General features: G+C 44.3%; 1 protein-coding gene across 1 annotated transcript in view; it reads right to left on the bottom strand.

Annotated features, from left to right (window-relative positions):
- LOC102371691 (solute carrier organic anion transporter family member 1C1-like) overlaps positions 1-20687 on the bottom strand; it is a 42677-nt gene extending 21990 nt beyond the window's left edge. The window contains exons 1-8 of the mRNA XM_014525676.2: positions 20563-20687; positions 17641-17788; positions 16875-17016; positions 16600-16732; positions 15687-15817; positions 10215-10361; positions 3258-3356; positions 1942-2187 (exon numbers count right to left, since the gene is read on the bottom strand). Coding sequence (XP_014381162.1) covers positions 1942-2187; positions 3258-3356; positions 10215-10361; positions 15687-15817; positions 16600-16732; positions 16875-17016; positions 17641-17751 — 1009 coding nt within the window. The 5' untranslated portion in view covers positions 17752-17788; positions 20563-20687. The remainder of the gene's footprint in view (positions 1-1941; positions 2188-3257; positions 3357-10214; positions 10362-15686; positions 15818-16599; positions 16733-16874; positions 17017-17640; positions 17789-20562) is intronic.
- Between the last annotated feature and the right edge of the window lie 616 nt (positions 20688-21303).

The following is a 21303-nucleotide window of genomic DNA, read 5'->3' as shown; positions in this document are numbered from 1 at the left end:
TTATGTGAATTCTATAAAAGGCCTAAATCAGATTTACAGTTTAACTGCTAGCTGAAAAGCAGGCAAGGCTAGAATGCAAATCCAAGCACTTTAACTGTGACATACTCTGTGTGTGTGTGTGCACGCGCATGCACATATCTGCGAATTTTTGCCTTCAGACAGGGGTAAATTGTTAAATCTGCTCAAATCTGTGTGAAACTATATCACTGTAATTAGAGGTGCTCAGGAAATAAAATTTCTACTTCTGGGGAAATTAAAACATTCCAAAATTTATTTTCTTCAGAATGAAAATTAAATTGTGAAGTTTATCATAAGTGGAAAATTCTGAAGGGTTTCATTATTAAAACAGGAAAATCCTGCTATTGAAAATCCTTGTTATTTATCATTTTGACTATTATACATGACAACAAAACATAACATAAAACCTGAGATTAAAGGGTTGGAAATAAACATTTCAACTTTACTGAAAACAGTTTTTTAAATTATTATCCACCCCCCCAATTTAAAATAAAATAGAAAATTTCCCACCAATAAATGAATAAATTTCCATTGGAAAAAGCTAATTTGGAAAAGTTTTTTTAATTACTTTTATATATAGGAGCTGAATAGAGAGAATACAAACACTAATACTCCCTCAGCTAATGGAGAGTTTCTTTGTCCTCATGTGGTAGAGGCTAGCTTTCATGAGCCAAAGATTTTGGCTTATACATTCTTCAGGCTGAATGCAGATAGTACGCCTGGCAAAATGATGTTCCTGTCTAGTCAGCTGTGAATTGCTACAGTTGGTATCAACACAACAACTATTCAAACACAAATCAGTTACAGATGATAACTAATTCCTTATTTCAAATGCCTGTGAATCCCAGGAGTTAAAAAAAATTGTATTCTTAACTATAACTGGCAGAATTCCCTGCCTAGATTGTGCGAGTTCTACTATTTCCAGCTGGTTGGAATGCCAGGCTTGTGCAAGGAAGAGTTAACTTATTGTGGCTCTAACAATACAGACTTTATTACTATTGTAGCAGAAGAATTTTCCTTTTTAGCTAATTTTATAAAGGGTCTGTCAATAAAACATATCCATTTGTTCTATTCCTGTTGGCTGCCTTGAAGACAAGGTGGCCATGATGAACTCAACAGCTTTTTAACTATGTTGTTTAATCTGCAGGTGCTTGCATGGTGAACAAGTCCATCATCCCCATTGCAAATGGAAACAAGGTATGGGCACAAGTAAGGTAATGCATTAGGGACTGTAAAACCTGTGAATCTAAGACCTTTAGTGTCTCCACCCTCTTACAGGTGACCAGATTTAAAAAAGGTAGAGTTTGAGCAAAGGAAAAACATTTTTGAGGAAGCATGTCATGGGACTGATTCTGACTTTGTTTAAATCATCAGTAACTCCACCAAAGTCAATGCAACTTGACATAATAAGGTGCTATCAACTGAGAACTAGGATGGACACTTTCAGAGCTAAAAGTAACACCCTGAGCTAATAATCCTCAGGGGCCACATTTATATGAGATGCTGATTGCACAGTAATCCAAGACTACTGCGCAGTAGCATTGCATGGCAGAAACCATGCTACTGGGCAGTAATCTCGGGCTACTGTGCAATCAGCAGCACAAAAAAGCCATTCGTTGGCACTACTGTGCAATAACAGGTTACAGAGCAGTCATTTAATACTTGTTTATACAAGTCCTAAATGACCGCACAATAGTGACTGAACAGTCAACATCTCATACATATGCAACCAGGTATTAGAAGTCATAACTTCTTTGTGGATCACCAGGAAAGGGAACATGAAGTATAATCTCTCTAGTGGATATCACTGTCCTTCATAGGAAGACTATTATTTATTGTTTCCACTGCAGCCCAGTGGAAATTGCAGGGGCTGTAGAAACAGAATCAATACTTGAATGTATACCACAAGAAATATACTGTCACCTTTTACTGCCTTTGAGAACTTTAACTTTGGTTGACTTTGGGGCTCTACTGCAGAGTGATCGACTTGAGCAGTTACAGATGATATATTCAGCTCTTTTGTATTTCTTTTTTCTTCTTCTTTTGGTAAGGAATGAGAAAAGAACCAGAAAGGCAATGAAGATAGAAAGTTGACTATTCCACATATTAAGAATCCAATCCACCAGGCACCAACCCAACGAGTATCCTTAGGATTTATGGTTATGTTATCTTTTAAAAAAAGAGAGAGAGAGGTAGAAGGAGAGAAAGATCACACAATGGGTTTCATTTTCTTAATTCACTGAAACATATTATATACTTTAGTAAACAAAGCAATTAAAATTTATTTTATAGCCAACATTTAAACATTTACAATGAATAGAACCATATTCCATGGGAGACTTAAGTCACTGGAGGATCACACTGTGCATCCAAGAATTGGAAATACCTGTCTTTCTGTTCAAGGACCAATATACCCCTCTGCATTTTTTACATCCTTTCCTTTCTGTTGTCTGCCATTGCAACATTTTCCTATGGGGGCACAGCAAAAAGGAAAAAAGGGGAAAAAAACAAAACAATCTCTCTTAAGGCTAGGGACAAAAGTTACACATAAACTGGTTTAAGTGACTGGAAACTGGTTTAAACCTGTAACAGAACAGAAGTTCAGTTCACATGAACTGCTTTCAAAATGGCTGAAACCAGTTTAACATAAACCTGATTGGATGTAGTATCAGACCTAACTGATTTAGGTTAAACTAGTTTAAGGGACTTTTGTTCCAGATCCCCTCTTAAGTTAACTCATCATCCCCCTGCATGCCAGAATGCTTTGCAGCCCTGGGCTGTGCTGTCTGCTCCCATGGAACAGGGCTGCTCCCCCCTCAAACTGTCACAGAGCTGAGGCACTAAAGCCTCTGCTTCCTAGCCTACTTTGTGCCTGAGCCTGTCAGCCCAGCGGGAGGTAGGGGCGGGGCAGAGGAAGGGACCCCCAGCAACCCTAGCCCCACTCTCTACAGGAAAGGGAGGAAAACCCTTCTGGTGGGGGCTTTTTGCTCCCCCCATTGCAGACCAGTGAGCTCAGCTGGGATTGACTCAGGCCCACCCTCCCCTCAGCCTCCTAGAGAAGGGGGAATGCACCCCTCCCTGCTCCCACCTATAATAATATTTGTTACTGAAACAGCAACAGCTTTTGAAAAGCACCCGTTTTGGAATGGCTATGTGAAAACAGTTTCTGAATATATATTGAATAGCTGAGTCACTTATATTCCAGTGGTATCAATTAGTGACTCATTCCTGTTTCTTACCCAGATCCACACTTCCAATGTCAACCCACAGGCTGGCACAGAAAGCTCCAAGCAGATAGCCAAGGGTAGGTCCAACCATTCCAGTTGTTCTTACCATGCCTGTAACAGGAGAAAAATATGACAATGTAGTAACTTTTACACTGCATGTGGAAAAGCATAACAATTACTCTGCAAATAACACATGTGCCAATAACATGCTCATATCCATATCAGAAGTATAAGTTTTAGAAATTCTGTTTAAAAATTTAAAGCCAGATCCTGCTTTCTGCAATGTAATAGCCGACTTTTCTGCTCATGTGGAGCCCCACTGAAGTTGATATGGCTTCATATGAACATACACATATTATACCTGGCAGAATCAGGGGCTATGATATAATACAGGAAAAGAGAAGTGTGTGTGACAGTGATTTTAAAATAAAACATGTTTGCTTCTTTCAGCTGTACACAGTTGTATTGTTCAGCTAACAATATAACTAATAAGTGTATAGTTTTCTACACACTGCAGCGATCATGATTATATTTACAAGAGGTAGCATGAAGTTAATGTAACCATTGGATACATAACTTTCCCTATACTATATATTTATGCCATAAATTTAAATAAGAGTACCTTGTTTGTGCTTATGTCCTTTCACAGTTCAGAGCACACTATGGATATAGGTGTTATATAAGTAAAGAGATACAGATTTAGGTAAAGGAGAATACATCTCAGTGACTACCTATAATAGGCAGAATTAAGATACCTGTATTTGAGTGTCGGTCATCATAAATGCAAGGGAATATGAGAAAAAGAAAAACCAGCAGCTAACGCAGCTGTTGCAAAAGTCAGCTAGTAGAGAAACAAGAAGGCAAGGGATTAAGTTATGACTCTGAAGTCAGTAGGAATTGTGCTATTGACTTCACTGAAGTCAAATTTCACCCCAGGTCTGCTCACAAGCTAAACAGCCAACAGAGGCCATGGACAAATGTTACATTTGTAGTGCTCCAAATGCCTTCAAAGTGCCATACAGTTCAAGCAGACAGATGTGTTTGCACCTGTATTGATACAAAAATAGCAGAAGCACCACAAAAAAGTACCTGAATGAAACAGGAACTTCTCTGTAGGGCTACATTTTATAACACTATATGCAATATTTATGCAATGCACTGCTCACCACAGGGTGTCTTTCAGTCCCCCAATGCTCTCCTCACTCCACCCTCCAAAGGAAGAAGGATAGAGAGTTGGAGGTGATGCTGCCACCAATTTACTGCCTGATTCCCCACCCCTCTGAGAGAAGAAAGTGGATAGGCAAGCTGTCAGTGATTGGGGCAGCCCTGGGACCTGACATACACTCCCTGTAACCAACTCAGGAGAGATAATGGGAAGGCAAAGCCACAGAACTGAACAGTCCCATACCATGCCTATGATCGGAGTGACAAGGGTGTAGTGATAGCCCTTTCCGCAATGTGGTGCTGAAGAGAGCTCAGTGAGCATTTGCTAGAGTGCTGAAAAGGTTGTGGTTGCTTGTTGTGATCCTGGATGCTCTTTCTCTCCCTGATATGTTGATGAGCTCCAAGAGCTCACTGCAAATATGGTGCACAGTCAAAGAGGGATGTGTCCATACCACCCCACCCTCCTAGATCTGCCCCTACCTATGGCTCCTGGCTGATGAATTGATGCTGTATGCTTTCATAGTGACTTCTTAATGCTCCAACTGAGGGACTCTGCTACATTTTTTAGTTCTTCAAAGTGCTGCAGCACTTGTAGGGCTATAAAAATAATATTAGTTAGGGTTACCATGCATCCAGGTTTTCCCAGACATGTCCTCTTTTTGGGTCCTCCCATCTCTGTCCGGGCAGTTTTTTAAAATATCAGCAAATATCTGGGATTTTGCTCTGCCTCTGCTTTCTGGGCACTTCCTGGCTTGCCCTAGCAAAGAACTGAGTATGTATATGTGTGTGTGTGTGCGCGCGCGTGTGCACGCCTGCCAGCGCTGGGGCTGCAGCAGGCTGGGGAGGTTCTTTGGGGGCAGCAGGGAGCTGCATAGGCTGCAAGGCTGGAGGGGGCAGAGAGCTGCAGGTCAGGAATGAGATGCATCAGCAGGGCTAGTGGGGGGAAGGGCATGTGGTTGTGGGTCGGGGTATCAGCAGGGAGCTGAGGGTTGGGAGTGAAGAGCACCAGCATGGTCTGGGGGGTGGGGTACTATGGCTTGGGAGTGAGGGGCAGGGGCAGGGCACAGGCATATCACTGCCACCCACCCCCCACAATCATATACCCCCTTCCTCCCACAGGTGTCCTCTTTTTTGAAATTGGAAATACAGTAACCCTAACGTTAGTCTATGGGTGGAAGAGGGACAAAGGAGGATGAGATGCAAGAAGCAGCAGATGGCTGAGCAGCAAGGTTTAGTACAAGCCTGAAAGGCCCACACAGCATCTTGCTGAAATATTTTTAAGTGAAATATGATGCAATTTGGTTTTACTGATTAGTTAAAAATATTTCAAAGGCAATTCCTACAGAGACTGATCCCTACAGTCCTACTCCTTCCTACAGAGGTTTCCCCTTCACTTTACGCTGATCTTTAGTTGCAAGGAATCAAATGGGATAACACTCTAAAGTTTCTGAGTGATTTGGGTTTCAAAAACCCATTGTGAGACTACCTGCCCAGATCATTCAGCTGCAGGGGCAATACGTAGGGGGTGCACACGGGTGCACGTGCACCCCCGAGTGTGGCGGTGCACCCCCTGTAAAAAGGTGCTGCTGACATCACCAGTGGCATCTGTGGGTGGTCCGCGGTTCACACAGGCCGCCACCAATGCTGCCGGCAGCGTCTGCAGGTAGTCAGCAACCCTTGGTTGGCACTCGCCACCACCCCCCTCCCCACTGCTGACAGCAGCAGCAGTGGCTACGCGAGCTCCCCTGCTTACTGCCACCATGCTCCTGCCACTCCCACCACTGCTGCAATGCTCCCACCGCCACTGTGCCCCCCCAGCTGCTGGGGGCACACGCCGTTCATGTTCAGCTGCACTGAAACTTATACCTTGAAGTAATTTCTTTATTTTATTGTTTTCAATGGGACAAAGAATCCCTGACCAAATGAATATAAGAGCCTATCTGACCAGGCACACTTGGCATTATCATCCCTTTGCTTTACATCAGAAAATGTGGAGATATTGTTTCAAGGTGTCTGTCTAAATTGACAAGTGTACTGTTTTATGCATTTTAATACAGTGATTGTTCAGCTAATGATCACAAGTTTCCATCATGAAACAGTATGCTCTCACAGGGGTGGATCCAATATTTGGCAAAGGGAAGGTGCAGGAGCAGCCACCTGTGCTTCAGAGGTGGCTGCACCCTTGCTCTCCACTCCCTCCTCCCAGCAACCCACCAATGCAAACAGACTACACCACAAGAGCCTCTGGTGACTTTTTTACAGTCCTCCAAACACTTTCCGAATCTCTCTGAATCAATTCAGAGGGTTCCGATTTGATTCGGAAAGATTAAAGGGTCTCCTGATTCAATTCAGATTCAGCCACCGAATTGGGACGAATCTCTGCCAAATCGAATCAGTGATCAAAGCTTTGACAGCCCTAATGTTTAAATCACAGTCTTTGTCATTATTGAATAGCTCTGACCATTAACAATAAAGAGTGAAAACATACAGGTAAAGTAGCAGTTTCTCAGCTGATGTAAATCAACATTATTTCATCTGGCTTATATCCTGTTGAGTTGTTACCACATGTAATCAGTTTTAAAAATTATGGCATATCTTGGCCTCAGTCCTGTCCGTACTGAAACCATCAGACTGAACAGAAACATGATTAGACCTTTAAGTGTCATGCTTGCTGCTAAATTTTCATTCATGCAGAACTCATCCTCTCTGAAGGAAACACATGGAAGTGGAGTGCACTAATTAAATCATTTTCATTGCCAATTATTCTTCTTGTAGAGTGATAAACTTAATGGCTAGCAACACTACTAAAGTGTGGAAAACCTCAGTGATTACATCTATACGTGTGCTTAACTGCACAGTAGACTAATTTGCTGTAGTGTAAAGCATCACAGTCTCCTCGTGCAACACTATTAGACTACAGCAAATTAATTTTTGCCATTGTAAGATAGTACTGTCAGGGGCAGTCTTATCTTACAGCAATGAAAATAGCTGCACCTAAATACGTGTGTAAATGCTGACTCAGGTGTAAATTGCACCTGGTCAGCTCAGTCACCAGGGGGCCAGACCCCTGCCTGCCACTTAGCCACACAGCTCCACTCTTTGGGCATTCTCATGCCCCAGCCAGCCCCTCCAACACTTGACGCTGTGACCCAGAGCCCAGGGCTGACATACCAAACCTGCTGCCAGCCTAGGTCTGCCCTTCAGTGGTTCAAACTGCTGCGGTCCTAGGCACACATGTAGATGCTGTGCCTGGAAATCATTAACTCCACTGTAAACTGTGCCAGAGTTTAATGTGCTGCACTAATTGAACACATAGATGCACCCAACTATAATTCAATTTGGCTGTTCGTAAGCATGTTGTTTACTGAGATTCCATTGCAGGCTTGGTCCTCTGTGTTGCTGTAAAGTTAACAGTAAACTACAACAACCAGACCATCAAATGTTCAGTCCAATCGAGTAAGTAAATGCAACTCACTAAATAAAACAGAGCATTCACATGTCAATGCCTCTACCTCATTGTATGTACCATATTTACTCAAATATGAGACAGCTTTCAGAGAAAGCAGCATCAAGAGGGCATGTGGTGGGGAGGCAAGCATCCTCCTTTCCCCCTGCCCCCCACTTGTCCTCCCTGCAGCTAGTCCCCCTGTGGTGACTGCCCCCCTGCCATGTCTCCCCCCTTGCAGCCTCTGCCTACCACCTGCCTTTGGACTCTCTACCCCCTGCAGCCATTGCCCCCCTGCCTCTGCCCCCTCTCCTTTTCCCCCCTACCCCCCAGCTGCTTACAGTCAGACATGGCTCTGGCTCCACTTTCTTTGGGGAATGGTTCACATGGAAGCTCCAGTCCCTTCCCATTTACACAGCAGTGTCCCAGGGCCAGAGCTACTGCCACTGCTGTGGCATGGCTGGAGCTTCCATGTGCTCCATGCCTGGGAGGGAATGGAACTGGAGCCATGCCTGACAGTAAGCACCTGGGGGGGAGGGGGCAGAAGCTGTTGGGGGCAGGCGATGTGGGGGGACAGGCAGCTGCTACAGCTTTGACTCAGGCCCTAACCCAGGTGTGAGGCTGGAATCAGAGCCAGAGCAGCTGCTCCCCCTGGTCTCCTGCCCTTCCACCTTGTACACAAATCCAAGGTAAGGGGCTTTTTTCTCCCCATGTTGAATGGGGATAAAAACCTTGTCTTGCATTTGAGTAAGTATGGTAAAACAACTGGAAAATAATAAACCTGATTGTAACAGGGAACCCTATCCCTGTCACCAGGAAGCAGAGCGGTCTTGTAACAGGGAGGCAGCAGAAAGAGAGACTTCTGATGATTATGGAGCGGCTGCAGCAGCCTCTTTGGGAAGAATATGCCATGCTGTGAGACCGAAGCACAATCACATGTAAGCGGGCACTTTGTCTCTCTCTTTTTTTTTTTCATTATATGGGCATAGGGGCCTATGGTTTATGTTTAATGTTGAAACGCTGGTGGTTTGTGGCTAAGGCTGTAGGGGAAGAGGAGGCCTCATTAGTGCCAAGGGGCGTCATGGTAGAGGGCTCAAGAAGCCCTGCTACACTAGGGTCACGAGCCCAAAGGCACTTGAAGGGAAGAAAGGAGCCTTGAAGCCAGGTCCTAGTGGGTAGACTTAGGTGAAAGGGGCAAAGCCAAAGGGGGCTGAGGCCCCAACAGCCTGGCACCACAGGGGCACAGTGCAGAAGGACCAGTAGACCTGGAGTTGTGGACAGCATGGAATGGAGGGCCTTGAGCCCGAGCGAGTTAGACAGCTAGAGCCTCGGAGTCAAGCCCTGCTTAGTGGGTTTTGACTGACAGGCCTAGCTAGAGAGAGAGGGGATAAGCCCACAGCAGCTGAGACCCCAACATAAAGAGAAATTTATAAAACATCTGTGAGGCACGTCAAGGGGAGGTAGGAGCGTGCATTTTGCTGTTAAGGCAACAGCTCATTATCCTACAGGTGGTAAGCCTGGAGCCTGTCTGGGAACCTGTAGGTCAGCCTCCCTCTTTTTTTTTAGAACCAAGTAACATCAAGTCATGGCAGGAAAGTAAAAGGAGGGGACTGGGGTGGAGCTAATCCCCAGAGAAGGAAAATTCAGCAAGACTTGATGGGGGCGCGCACACTGACCTATGCATTAAAAAAAAAAAAAAAAAAAAAGCCAAAATGACACCCTGTCACACTGATCCATATACCCTGAGTTGCATTGAACAGTGTCTTGTTCCTCAAGAGTACCCATTGATGGTAATGTGACTTTTATGGAATAAGGTACTGCTCATAAAAAATGAGGGTGTCAGCACCAGGCCAATCTGTTACTGCATAGAAGAAAGACTGTAATAAAACATAACATTTATCTAACAGGCAAATGTATCTATTCCATGATGCCTACAAAAAGCAAACAATGTGTTTGTGCCTCTGACTGCTTTTTGTTACAATTTATAATAATTCCTTCACTATCTTGAAGGAAAAGAGTGGGATAGGGGAAAAAAAAAGGGTGTGTGCGCTTCCTGTTTCTGTTGTATACACCTATGATTTCTCACCATTCATTTTGTAGAGTGGGATACTCATCTTGTAGTTCTAAAGCCACCTGTAGCTTTTCATGGCCCACTTGGACCACTTACAGTTTCTGTCCTTACAAGCAGCACACTTATCCATGCTGAAAGAGCCATTGGGAATAAGGAATGCATGGAACACCTTTAGCATTCCTTGCTTATCTTCATAGTGTCAAGAAGAATACAGATTACAGCTGGTGGAATATGTGTTATGCTTAAATTTTGGTACAGAAGTGCAAATGAAAAGAATTTGAGTGATTACCTATGTAAAATGCTGAGTTTTCTTCTTTGGCAAAATCATCAATATATGAAATCCCCAGTGGTATAACTGGTGCTTCCCCAATTCCACGTAATAGATTTCCCATGAGTACAAACATCCACAGATAGGAATTTGCTGTTTTCTCACATTCTACAAGAAATCAACATACATTTTTTAAAATAGAGCTTTCAGAAACACCACTTTGCAATGCAAATTGAAATAGTGCCCTTTGAACACCCATTATGGATTTTATTCCCATTTTTTTTTCCTTCTGCCTCTTCTACTCCTTCTGGAAGTATCACCTTAGATTGAATGTAGAAAACTATCTCCTGAAGATTGTTTTTCTGGACAAAAATCATTAGTGTTCTGCTGCAATATCACCCATTGTAATACCATGACAAGTGTCTTTATGCCTCAGTGAAATTCCCACAATAATTTTTGGGAAAGGGGAGCAATCTTGCAAGCAGGATGACCTAGTAAGGGGCCTGATTGTGATTATTCATGAAAGTAGCCACACAGGAATCAAGGGCACTTGAACATGTAATGAATGTTAAGCATGGACTTCAATTCTTTACTTAATTGCGGCCATTGATACATGTTCTTCCCAAGTCAGTAGTAGAAACACAGAAAGTTGCACATGCAGGTAAACAATGGGAAACACTAATCTGGCTAACTTTTACACATACAGCCAGATCTAATAAAGAACTTAGATACCTACAAATTCAGTGCTGCAATAGCTAGCTGTGGGCATCTGGACCCAAGAATAGAATCCCAAATGCAGAGTCAGACACTTATGCTCCTAGTGCAGTATGTGGGTATAGTTAGTCACCTAAAAGAGAGAAGTGCCTAGAATTAATCAATAGGAGATGCAGAGCACAGAGGTCTGTGTCAGGGTTGCAAGGGAGGTGCATCCTAGGGCTGTGTGAAGCTTCAGTAGCCAATTCAATTTGGAGGAGATTCAGCCCAATTTGGCGGCTCAATCTCCAAATCTGAATCAAATCGGGAGACCCATTAAAAAGTCTAAATTGAGTTGGAAGACTCCAAATCAATTCAGAAAAGATTGGGCGCTGATTCAGAGATTCAGCCATAGACTAAACAGGCAGCAGTCCTCAAGGACGCTGGACACAGCTGCCTCTAGCTGGTAAGTCTGTTGTAGTAGGCAGAGCGGGGAAGGAAGGGGCATGCTGGGGGCAGATCAATGCCCCCACAGCGAGGGAGGGATTGGGGCTAGGACTGGGACAAGCTGCCCAGCCATGGCAGCACAGAACTCAGGGAGGGGGGCTCCTGCCACTGTGTGCTGCTGTGCGCTGCCAGATCAGGAGGGCATGGGAGCGGGCATGTGCCCCCAGATTTGCGTGGGCTGGGCTGCACTCTGGGAGGCTAGCCCAGCTGCCCACCACCAGGCTGCACTCCACAGAGCAGGTGGAGCCAAGACTGTGCTCTAAGCAGCTAGCCCCAGCCGCAGCCCAGAGTGCAGCACTGGCTCTGCCTGCCCTGCACAGCACAGTGGAGCAGGGTCTATGTGGGGGCTGCAGCCACCCTAAAATTACCCATAGCCCCTGCTGCCAGCCCTGCCCTGCTGCTTCTCACCCAGCCAGGGCAAAGCCGTGGCTTGTCCAGGAGGTGCGGGGAGGCTGAAGCAGCTTCCACCGCTGCGCGCCACTTGTCTGAGGCAGCGCAGTGGCATTGTACCGCACCTCCCCACCCCGGATGGGTGAGCGGCGGGAGGGCATAGCCCCCACTCCCAGTGCCTTCCACCCAGAGTGAACTGTGCCTGCATCACACACCCCCACCCGCCGGCCCAGCTGGACAGGTGGTGGCAGGGCAGAGCCCCCACTCCCAGTACCTTTCATTGCCTGTCCAGAGAGCAGCCCAGCCCACCCTGCGCAGATCTGGGGGCACATACCTGCTCCCATGACCTCCTGGACCAGCAGCACATGGCGGCACGCAGTGGCGGGAGCCCCCCTCCCCAGCTCCTGCACAACCAAGCCCTGGCTGGGCAGCTTGTCCCAGCTCCAATCCCTCCTTCACTGTGGGGGCATTGATCTGCCCCCACCCACACACCTTCCCTCCCCCCTCCATCCACTACAACAGATGTACCAGCTGAAGGTAGCTGTGTCCAGCATCCTCGAGGACTGCTGCCTGTTTAGTCTATGGCCAAATCTCCTGATTAGGCCAAGTCAAATCGGGACAGTGACTCAAATCACTGAATCGAATCACTGTTCCTCCAAATTGGCTGAATCTGAATTGAATACTTGCCACTTCGCACAGGCCTAGTGCATCCACCCCTTCCCAGCCAGGGCCCAGTCTTATTGTATGACTGACTGTCTAAGGGCACAAAACAGATGTCATGCTTGTGCAGTAGTGTAAACAAGCTGAGCTGGTGCCCAGGGCAAAACATGTGGGAGAGCAAGGTAGCGGGGATCACACAGATTCTGAGGATTATGGAGGCATGGGGCATGGGTTCTGAGAGGAAGCAGGGATCAGGCTGCAGAAAGCAGGGGTGAAGGAGGCACAGGTCTGAGAGCAGGGGCAGGGGCACCAGCCTTACCCAGCTGGAAACTTGTAAACAGTCCCAACCAAATTGCTGTCATGTGCTCTGCCCACCATCTTAAAACAACAGTAGCTGAGAACTGTTTCAAAGTCCCTGGCATGGCATGGCATGGCAATACTGCAGGGGTGCAGACTCAATAGGTGCACTCTTGCCCACCCGTAGTTATGTTACTGCCCTAGTGCTACCATAAAAATATTTACAATGGCACAAGTGCATGCAAACAGACATCCTAGTGCCCAAAAATGTTGCTGTAACCAAAAGTAGTCACAATTTGTGATTCCTTAAGGCTAGGGACAGAAATTATACACAAACCCTTTAAAGCGATCAGAAACCAGTTTAAACCTGTAACAGAACATAAATTCAGTGCATATAAACCAGTTTCAAAATGGCCAAAACTGATTTAAGATAAACCTGGTTGAATGTAGTATCAGACTTAACTAATTTGGGTCAAACCAGTTTATGGACCTTGTGTCCCAGACCCCTGGTTTATGTTAAATCAGAGTCCCCCAGCATCACAGCATGCTTTTCAGCCCTGGGCTGGGCTGGGCTGTCTGCTCCAGAGAGCAGGGCTGGCCCCGCCACTCTCCTCCCTAACCAGAGATCCGGCTGACTTAGAAGGAGGTGGAGACAGCAGGCACAACAGTATCTGCTTGGTTTTCCCCTGCCCCACCCCGTCCTTGCTGCTTATTGCTCAAGCAGGAGCAGGGGGATCCCTCCCCCTCTCCCACAGCATGGACCCCAAATGGCATCTGGTCATGGTCATGCTATCCCCATGCTGAGAGGTATCTATGTGTGCGTGTCTCCAATTTCACTGGAACAAAGGCAGACAGAACAGTGTCCACTTAGGGCTTTTTGGAATTAATCAGCAGGCCAGCTAGTAATGTCCCTCCGTTCTTCCTTACAAATGCCTTAGAAAAAGATGTTTAAGAAGAGCTTGAACTAATGAGAGAGAAGTTGGTTTTCTTGATTATCTGATAAGATTTGTGTTCTGATAAGCTCCCTGCTAGATGCTGGCTTGCTTCAAAGGCTGCACTTTGTCAATGTTCAAGAAGGGACAGAGAGAGATGTGAGAAATGACCTGGTTTGCAATGCATGGGACCTGTGAGTGCCCTCAGTTTGCTGCAGACAGTATGAAGAAGCAGGGAGACAGATATTGAAAAGCTCAGTATCATCAACAAATGCATGCACTCCACACAAGCAGTCCTCCCTCCACTCCCCTCCCCCTGCCACCTTTGCCTCAGAGTGCTAGCCAGGGGCTGGGGTCTGGCAACATTCCTGCCCCTTGAGCAACGCATGGGGGGTGGGGGGAGAAATCCTGGTGAAGGCTGCTTCCCTTTCCCCCTCCAGGCACACCCCAGCTGGGGACTTTGCAGGCAGGGTGGGGCCATGCCCCCCCCCCAGCTCAGCACTGTAGAAAGGAAGGGAGAGTTCACAGTAGTGTCCCCCAGCTTCTAGCCTGAGCCACTGCAGACATGTGCCTGCATTTCCCGAATCAAAAGTGAACTTCTATCCATTTGCAAATCAGTTCAATATCTGCAGGTTAAACTAAACTGCAAAGATTTAATCGATTCAGGCTTGGGCTTTTTGAATGTCTGTCCCTAGCCTAAATGGGAACACATCTGCTTATTGTGTATGATAGGAATTCTCCTGCATGGGCATTTCTAGGGTATGTTTGCAGAGGCACACTTGGGGAATCCCCTTGCAGAGTTTTCCTACAACACATATCAGGCTGCCATGCCCCAATTCAGGGCACATGTCTGCAAGTGCAGGAACCATGCCCCCTGCCCCCCATGGGGTATATCTCACTGCTGCACCCCAACTCAGGATATGTGCCTGCAGGCTGCCACACAACAACTTGGGGTGCACATGTGCAAGTGAGGGAACTCCTATGGTCATGGTACTTGGCCCTGTTGACCAACAGGAGCTGGTCCCTGAAACCCTGGAAACAGCAGAGGCCTGAGCTTGTGGGACAATGGCATCAGTGACACACACCCCAGCACAGCTGATCCTGCTCCAAAGACAATGTCTGTTTATAACCTAATGTAAAATACTCAACCTTAGGAAGATGAATTAGAACCTAAGGGCTCCTATACACATGCAGGGAGCTGTCTCTGATGCACTGTAATTCCAGCACATCAGAGCACTTGATTAATTGAGTCTGCTGGAGCATGGAAATTTAACGTGCTCCAGCATCCTCCAGCATCACATGTATCAGCATCCCCGTGCTGAAAAATGGCAGTGGGGCAGTTTAAACTAAAGCTTATTTGATGAACTTTAGTTCAAAGCACCCTGCCATCATTTTTCAGTGCAGGGATGCTGATACACGTGATGCTCTTGAAGCTTTTCATTATCATGGTTCTCAGAGCATTGCTAGTTCAGGTGTCCCCCCCCCCCCCCCCATATAAATGCCCTAAAACACCACTCTCCCAGTTGAATTCCATAACTGTGAAGCATGAACCATGATTGGGCTTTTCAAGGATCTTGGGCATCTTCTCACATTGTTTCTGAATGGAAATGGAGTTAGACAGTAGGTAAGCACCTGCTAGGTACTCAGATTGGGGCACTTCTAGGCATTTGCAGAAGGCATTACAGGTACGTATGGAACTTTGGATCCACAAGGGAAGTGCCTAGTGCATTTAGTTGCCCCCAGAGTTAGGTGGCCACTAAGTAGACGCTTTGGGGATTTGGATTTTTAATGCATGCACACACCTAAAGTCCACCTATAGCCCAATTTAGACACCTAAATCTTTTTTTTTTGATTTGGCCTCTAACTCCATATTGTCTCTTCAAGCAACATACACATACATATTAGTGTTTCCATTATCTCCATGTGTGCATGTATTGAGTCTCCTTTTAGTGATCAATAAAAAAAGAAAATGAAGATAACTAAGAGAAATTTGAATTATAGAGCCTTTGCTTACCAGAATCTTTCAGCTCTTCAGCTGCTTCCATATCATCTGAAGCTGAAGGATGCAAAGATAATGTTGGGGAGCATGCTGATACACTTGTTGAGGAGTTGTTGATAGAAACTGATATTCTTTCATAATTATAACTGGAAAACAACTGTGTAGATTGTAGTTGAAATATAAAAGACTTGTCCTGTACAAATACTGTATATGACCTTAGCATTCAGGAAATGTCTCTGTACATCAACTCTCCCGTCCTATAGGTACTTGAACCACAATTTAGAATTCACCCCAAGAAGACTAACTGATAGCTTTTGAAAGACCTCCAAAGGGGACTATAGTGCTGCCTTCACAGCTAGGGGCTGCCTACTCCTTAAGCCAGCCCTGGCCACATTAATTTTTAAAGGTAATTCTGACTACAAAATTCCAGTATTTTACTTAGATGCACATTCAAATAGCTGGATGATTTGAACTAGTCTTTGTTCAGAAGAGTAAGGAAGAAATGGTCTGCTGTTCATGGTGGTGTGCAAGAGGGTCAATGGTTCACACATGGAAAGCATAGTTGTCCTTTACAGCATCTGTAGGTATACCTACATTGTAGTGACAGCCATGACTAACTTTGGTATGAGTCATAGGCTAGCCACAGCCGCTCAAGAGCTCAGCATAGATTGTGAAATCTGTCTGAAAAGCAGTTGGCCTGAACTGAATTTGATACTACAACAGCTAGAGTGCTGAGAAGCTCAGGACAGGCTCTCAGTAAATAAATCAGAGTCAATGAATAGCAAAATATCTGCCCTATAATGCTACTGATCCAGTATTCAGAGGAAACTGAAATTTGCAGTTCAGCTTACTGCAAATATATTAAAAGGAATCCACTTTAAACATTCATGTCCAAATGGTGCATAGTGTACCAATCAGCCATATTTACCGTCCCATTAGGAAATGAGGCATCACTGATAAAAATGTTCCAAGTGACATGATGAGACATCCAACAGCAATTACTTTTGGTCGGTGAACTTTTGGTCCAAGATAACTCACCAGTATCATCACCATTAAGTTACCTGTGCCATTAGAAGATATGTAAGCAAAACTACTAAAGGAATAACAGATTCAAAACATAATCGTTGCTAGTAGTCCATATATTTCTAATGCCTCCATTACCAAGGCACATACTTTTACTTTGAGAAAGAGAAATGTACATACCTATCTCAAAGCTACCATCAATAATACCAAGAAGTGATGATGGGATTTCAAATCTCCTTTCAATTTGAGTTGATATGCTTTTTACATAGCTTCCAGAAAGTCCTTTTGCAAAAAAGGAAAATGCTAGTGCCCCAAGAAATAGCTGAAGAAAAAGGGGGAAAAGAGTTTATGAAGAACAACTTTTCTTTTTCTCAACACCTGAATGGTTTATTCATCCAATCTGGAGAGGCAATTCACAGATTGGATACTTTCTTCTTCTATAGTTGTTGTGTAAAAAGCCTTTTTCAACAGTTTCCATTAAAGCAGAGATTGTATTTTTTTATTCAGTTGACTTACAAAGACTCCTGCTTTGCAATAAAAATATTTGAATTTAATTTTGAGTATGTTCTATATTTTCATGTCCAATCTGAGAAGGGCTGTTGGACAGGGCACTGTCTACCAGCTTTATTTGAGTTTTAGGTATTTTCTTCCCTGAGAACTTTCATGCATAAAACTTATGATGATGACAATGACAACAATGATGTAGCTGTTTTTTTCATTATTGTTGCTGCTACACCATTACCACAGTACATCCTGATCTGAAACACATTGAATATTCTCATTGATTTCATAAGGCTTGGGCTCAAAACCCAAAGCAGTAATGTTTTCTTATCTCTCATGTATAGTGTAAAGTACTATCATATAAATTCACTGGATCTTTATAAAACATCAAATCATCATTTTCAATATTTTAAAGTTAGTATGTGATGAGCGATATCTTTTATACCTTTAACTTTGAAAAAGTAGGATGTATTCTTTTGGCAGGAAGTGGCCCAACACTTTTGTCTTGGGAAAGTGATTTGTCTTTGATTTGGTCAGGAATGATTCTTTTTTCCATGGTGTTGCTCTTCTAGAGTGGAAACATATATGCCTTCCTGTTTGGAAAAAACATCAATGTGAGTTGTTATTCTGTATGTAGCCCTAAAGGTATCCATGGTATTTTACAAACTGGTGAAATGGAAAGACCCTGCCTTGAGATTTACAAATGAGAGGCCCTATTCTTATTCACAATTCAAGGATGTTATTGAACTGGAGAAAGTTTAGAGGAGAGTCACCAAATTAATTTAAAGATGGAAAAACATGCCTAATAGATGCAGAATCTCACATTTTAATCTATATAGCTTATCAAACACAAGATAACTTGCAACCAGTCAGTAAATATCTGTATGGGGAACAAAATGAGATAAGTGACTTGTGGGCTAAATGTCTGCAAGATCAGAGCCTAATAAAGACATAATTATTACTGACAAAAGAGGAGGGAGACAACACAATAGAAGGAATATGACAGCACAAAGAAAGGTGCCTTAGGAAAAAATATAAGCTAGAAGGAGAATGCTTCTCTTCAATAAGTACTTCTCATGAAACTACATCATGTGAGGGTAATACTTGTAACACTGTTTTAATGATGGTGCAAAAGACTTTCTTAACTAGAATGCTCTATGCTGCATACAGACATTCATTTCTACCAGTAAGAATTTCTTATAGAAAAATAGCCTGGAAGCTGGGTCGTACATTCGTTCCAGTACCCTGCCTGGAGAGCTACACAGGTGAGCTCTCTAGTCAGGGTGTACTACAGGGCTGTGTCCTGGGCCACCCCAGCCTTTAGGGAAGCTCATTAATTGACAGCCTGCCCTCTCTCCTGCTGGGGAAGGGGAAAGGCTGTCAATAGGCAGCACCAGGGTTTTAAATCCTCTTGTATGTAGCCCAGATGAGCTGCACATGGCACAATTTAAAGCCAGAAATGGAGTTTCCCTGACCTTGAGTCCTGGTTCCCCAGCTTTTAATAAACTGCCTTTTGTGTCACCCAACTGAATGGTACACGTGACATTTAAAGCCTGTGGGGCCTCAAACTGGGGCACAGACAGCTTCCCCAGTCCTGGCTCCTGGCCCCTAGAGCTCTGTTATCCCTGCCTCCACCACCCAGGTGGGTAGCAGGGACAGCATTTAAGCCTGTGGCCAGGGAACTGGGCTTGGGGACAGTCTCCCTGAGCCCAATTCTTGGCCCCTGGAGGGTTTGCAATCCCCTATCCTACCCCCACTACTCATCTGGGTCCAGGAGTGGCAATGCGAGGCCTGACAACAGCCCCCCCCTCCGCCCCCAATCTCTTCCCCAAACCAGAGAATGTCCTGGGGAAGAGGCAAGGAGTAGTGACTGGTCTGGGAGGGCAGGGGGACGGAGCAGTGGGGCAAAGCCCCCAGTCCTTCCCTAAACCAGGCAATCCCCAATTTAGGGAAGAGTCAGGGAGCAGCTGTTGCTGATCCCCTTCCCTTTCAGACCAGACCAGGAGATGGGCTCATAAGCATTCCCTCTTGCAAGAGAAACTCTCTTTTAAGAGACATCTTCTTGGTTGAGACCTGGAGGTGTTTTTTCCTCAGGAGAAATTCAGTGAATGTTTGTAGACTTCTCATTTGTACCAGGAGAATGATAATTCTCCCAATAGAAATGTAACGCTTACACAGGGCCTCAGAAAGAAGAGGTGGCCCTATCTAAACAGGCTTATGTGGACAAACCAACTCTAGAGAAACCAATGGATCCAAAAGAAGACACTGAAACCTTAGCAAATAAGAAAGTATGAAGGCCAAATTCTGTATGAGGGCATGACTTTCCTTGCATGAAGAGCAGAGAAATGAGACATTTAGTTTTAGCCAGGTGGGCATTTCAGACCTGGGCTTTAGGATGAGTTGTACAAGAGATGAAAAGATAGGCACATACTTTAGTGGCTAGTGTTTTAGGGGTCCTGAAAATTGAGGATGACTACCCAACTCTTTAACCTATTCCTGTTTCACCCTCTTGGTCTGCTTTTCCAACCAGAGTCTGATAGCTGTCTAAGGTGACTTCCATTCCTTTTCTGAATGTTCCATAAATACTCAGAAAAGCCCAGAGTCACATTTTAGCTACACAGACTCCCAAGTTTATATGTCCAACCTTCTGAAAATGTTGTCTTAAGCGCTACTGAGTATATCAAACAAGTTAGAATTGCATCTCAAATCTAATAGGTATTCACTTGATCATTAACATATTGTGTGGTCAAACATGGCCCAGAATTGATAAGACGATGGCTGAAATAGTCCTCCAAAGTAAATACGTTCCATATTTACTTATCTTCTGCTGATGATTAACTTAGGCTTGCAAAATACCAGGACCTTGTTAGGCACATAATGTTTAACTTATTATGTGATTTTTCTTCTCCCTATGCTTAAGAATTCACCTTTAAATTCTAACATTAAACACTATGTAGGCATTTTCCTGCTTTTCCTGGAAATCAGTAAAATATTTAGTGACTGGTGTGTAATATTACTACTGACAAAATAATAAACCCCTGTTTTAAGAATAAAACAATGAAAATGCCACTAGCTCATGCTCAAATCAGTCACTAGCAATAACTTATTATGGTACAGTGAGGTAAAATACCCCACTGCAAACAATATTTGTCCTTTTAAAAAAAATCTGATTTATCACAGTTCTATTGTACTTTTTGTGAATTTAAATGCTCTCTCATAAGGTCAAGTAACAACTAATACACAGGACCATGACCTGCAGTGTTAAATAATTTTTCTCCTGGAGCAGGTGAAAAGCACATAAAAAGGTGGGTGGGAAATAAAATAAATGCAAATGAGGTGAAACAGAGGAAGAAGAAAGAGAACTTACCTCTGCTACTTCTGCATCAGGCTGTTCTTTTCAGTGACCAACGGCTTCCGGCAAGGAGCCAAAGTAACATTACAGCCAGGAGGCTGACTTCTAAAAAAAATTAGCAAATACACTACAACATTGTCAAACCTTTTTACAGTACTTTCCTCAAGCCAGTGAAGCAAAAGCTTTTCAGAAGAAAGGAGATATCTGTATGTCATAAATCTGGCATTGTGCCCACAAGAACACAAGTGGTACCAGCCTCTCCCCGGAAAAAACAAACAAACAAACCTGTTTTCTTCATTCTCTTTTTAGAGTAAAAGCTAAAGCTGGATTAAAGGCCCTTTCAAAGTGAAAGTTCTACTATGCAATAGCTGTTTGGTGGCCTGCGTGAAAGTAGTTTGATGACAGAGTCTCAGTTTCCCAGTGTCTGTATCACAAACATTGCAGCTTGTGTTAATGGATATTCTGGAGGGACATCTCGGCAGAGAAGCTGAGGGCTGAATTCACTATAAAGAGTTGTATCTAGAGAGCTCGGTATACAGATCCTCTGAGTCACAACCATGATGCAAAGACCCAGTAAAGCTGCCTTAGTTAGAATGGAATACACAGGAATGCTAATACATTTAGGAAAAATGCACTAGGTGTTGGGAGGTTGTTACAAGTGCATGTAAATTAGAGCAGTTAAGAGAAGCCAGGAGCCAAACTAGAGATGTAGGAAGCATAAAAATGGTATACAGCTCCATTCATCTCCGTGGAGAC

Source organism: Alligator sinensis, unplaced genomic scaffold, assembly GCF_000455745.1.
Source record: "Alligator sinensis unplaced genomic scaffold, ASM45574v1 scaffold1155_1, whole genome shotgun sequence".
In the NCBI taxonomy this organism is placed as follows: Eukaryota; Metazoa; Chordata; order Crocodylia; family Alligatoridae; genus Alligator; species Alligator sinensis.
This window is presented reverse-complemented; position numbering and strand designations above follow the sequence as displayed.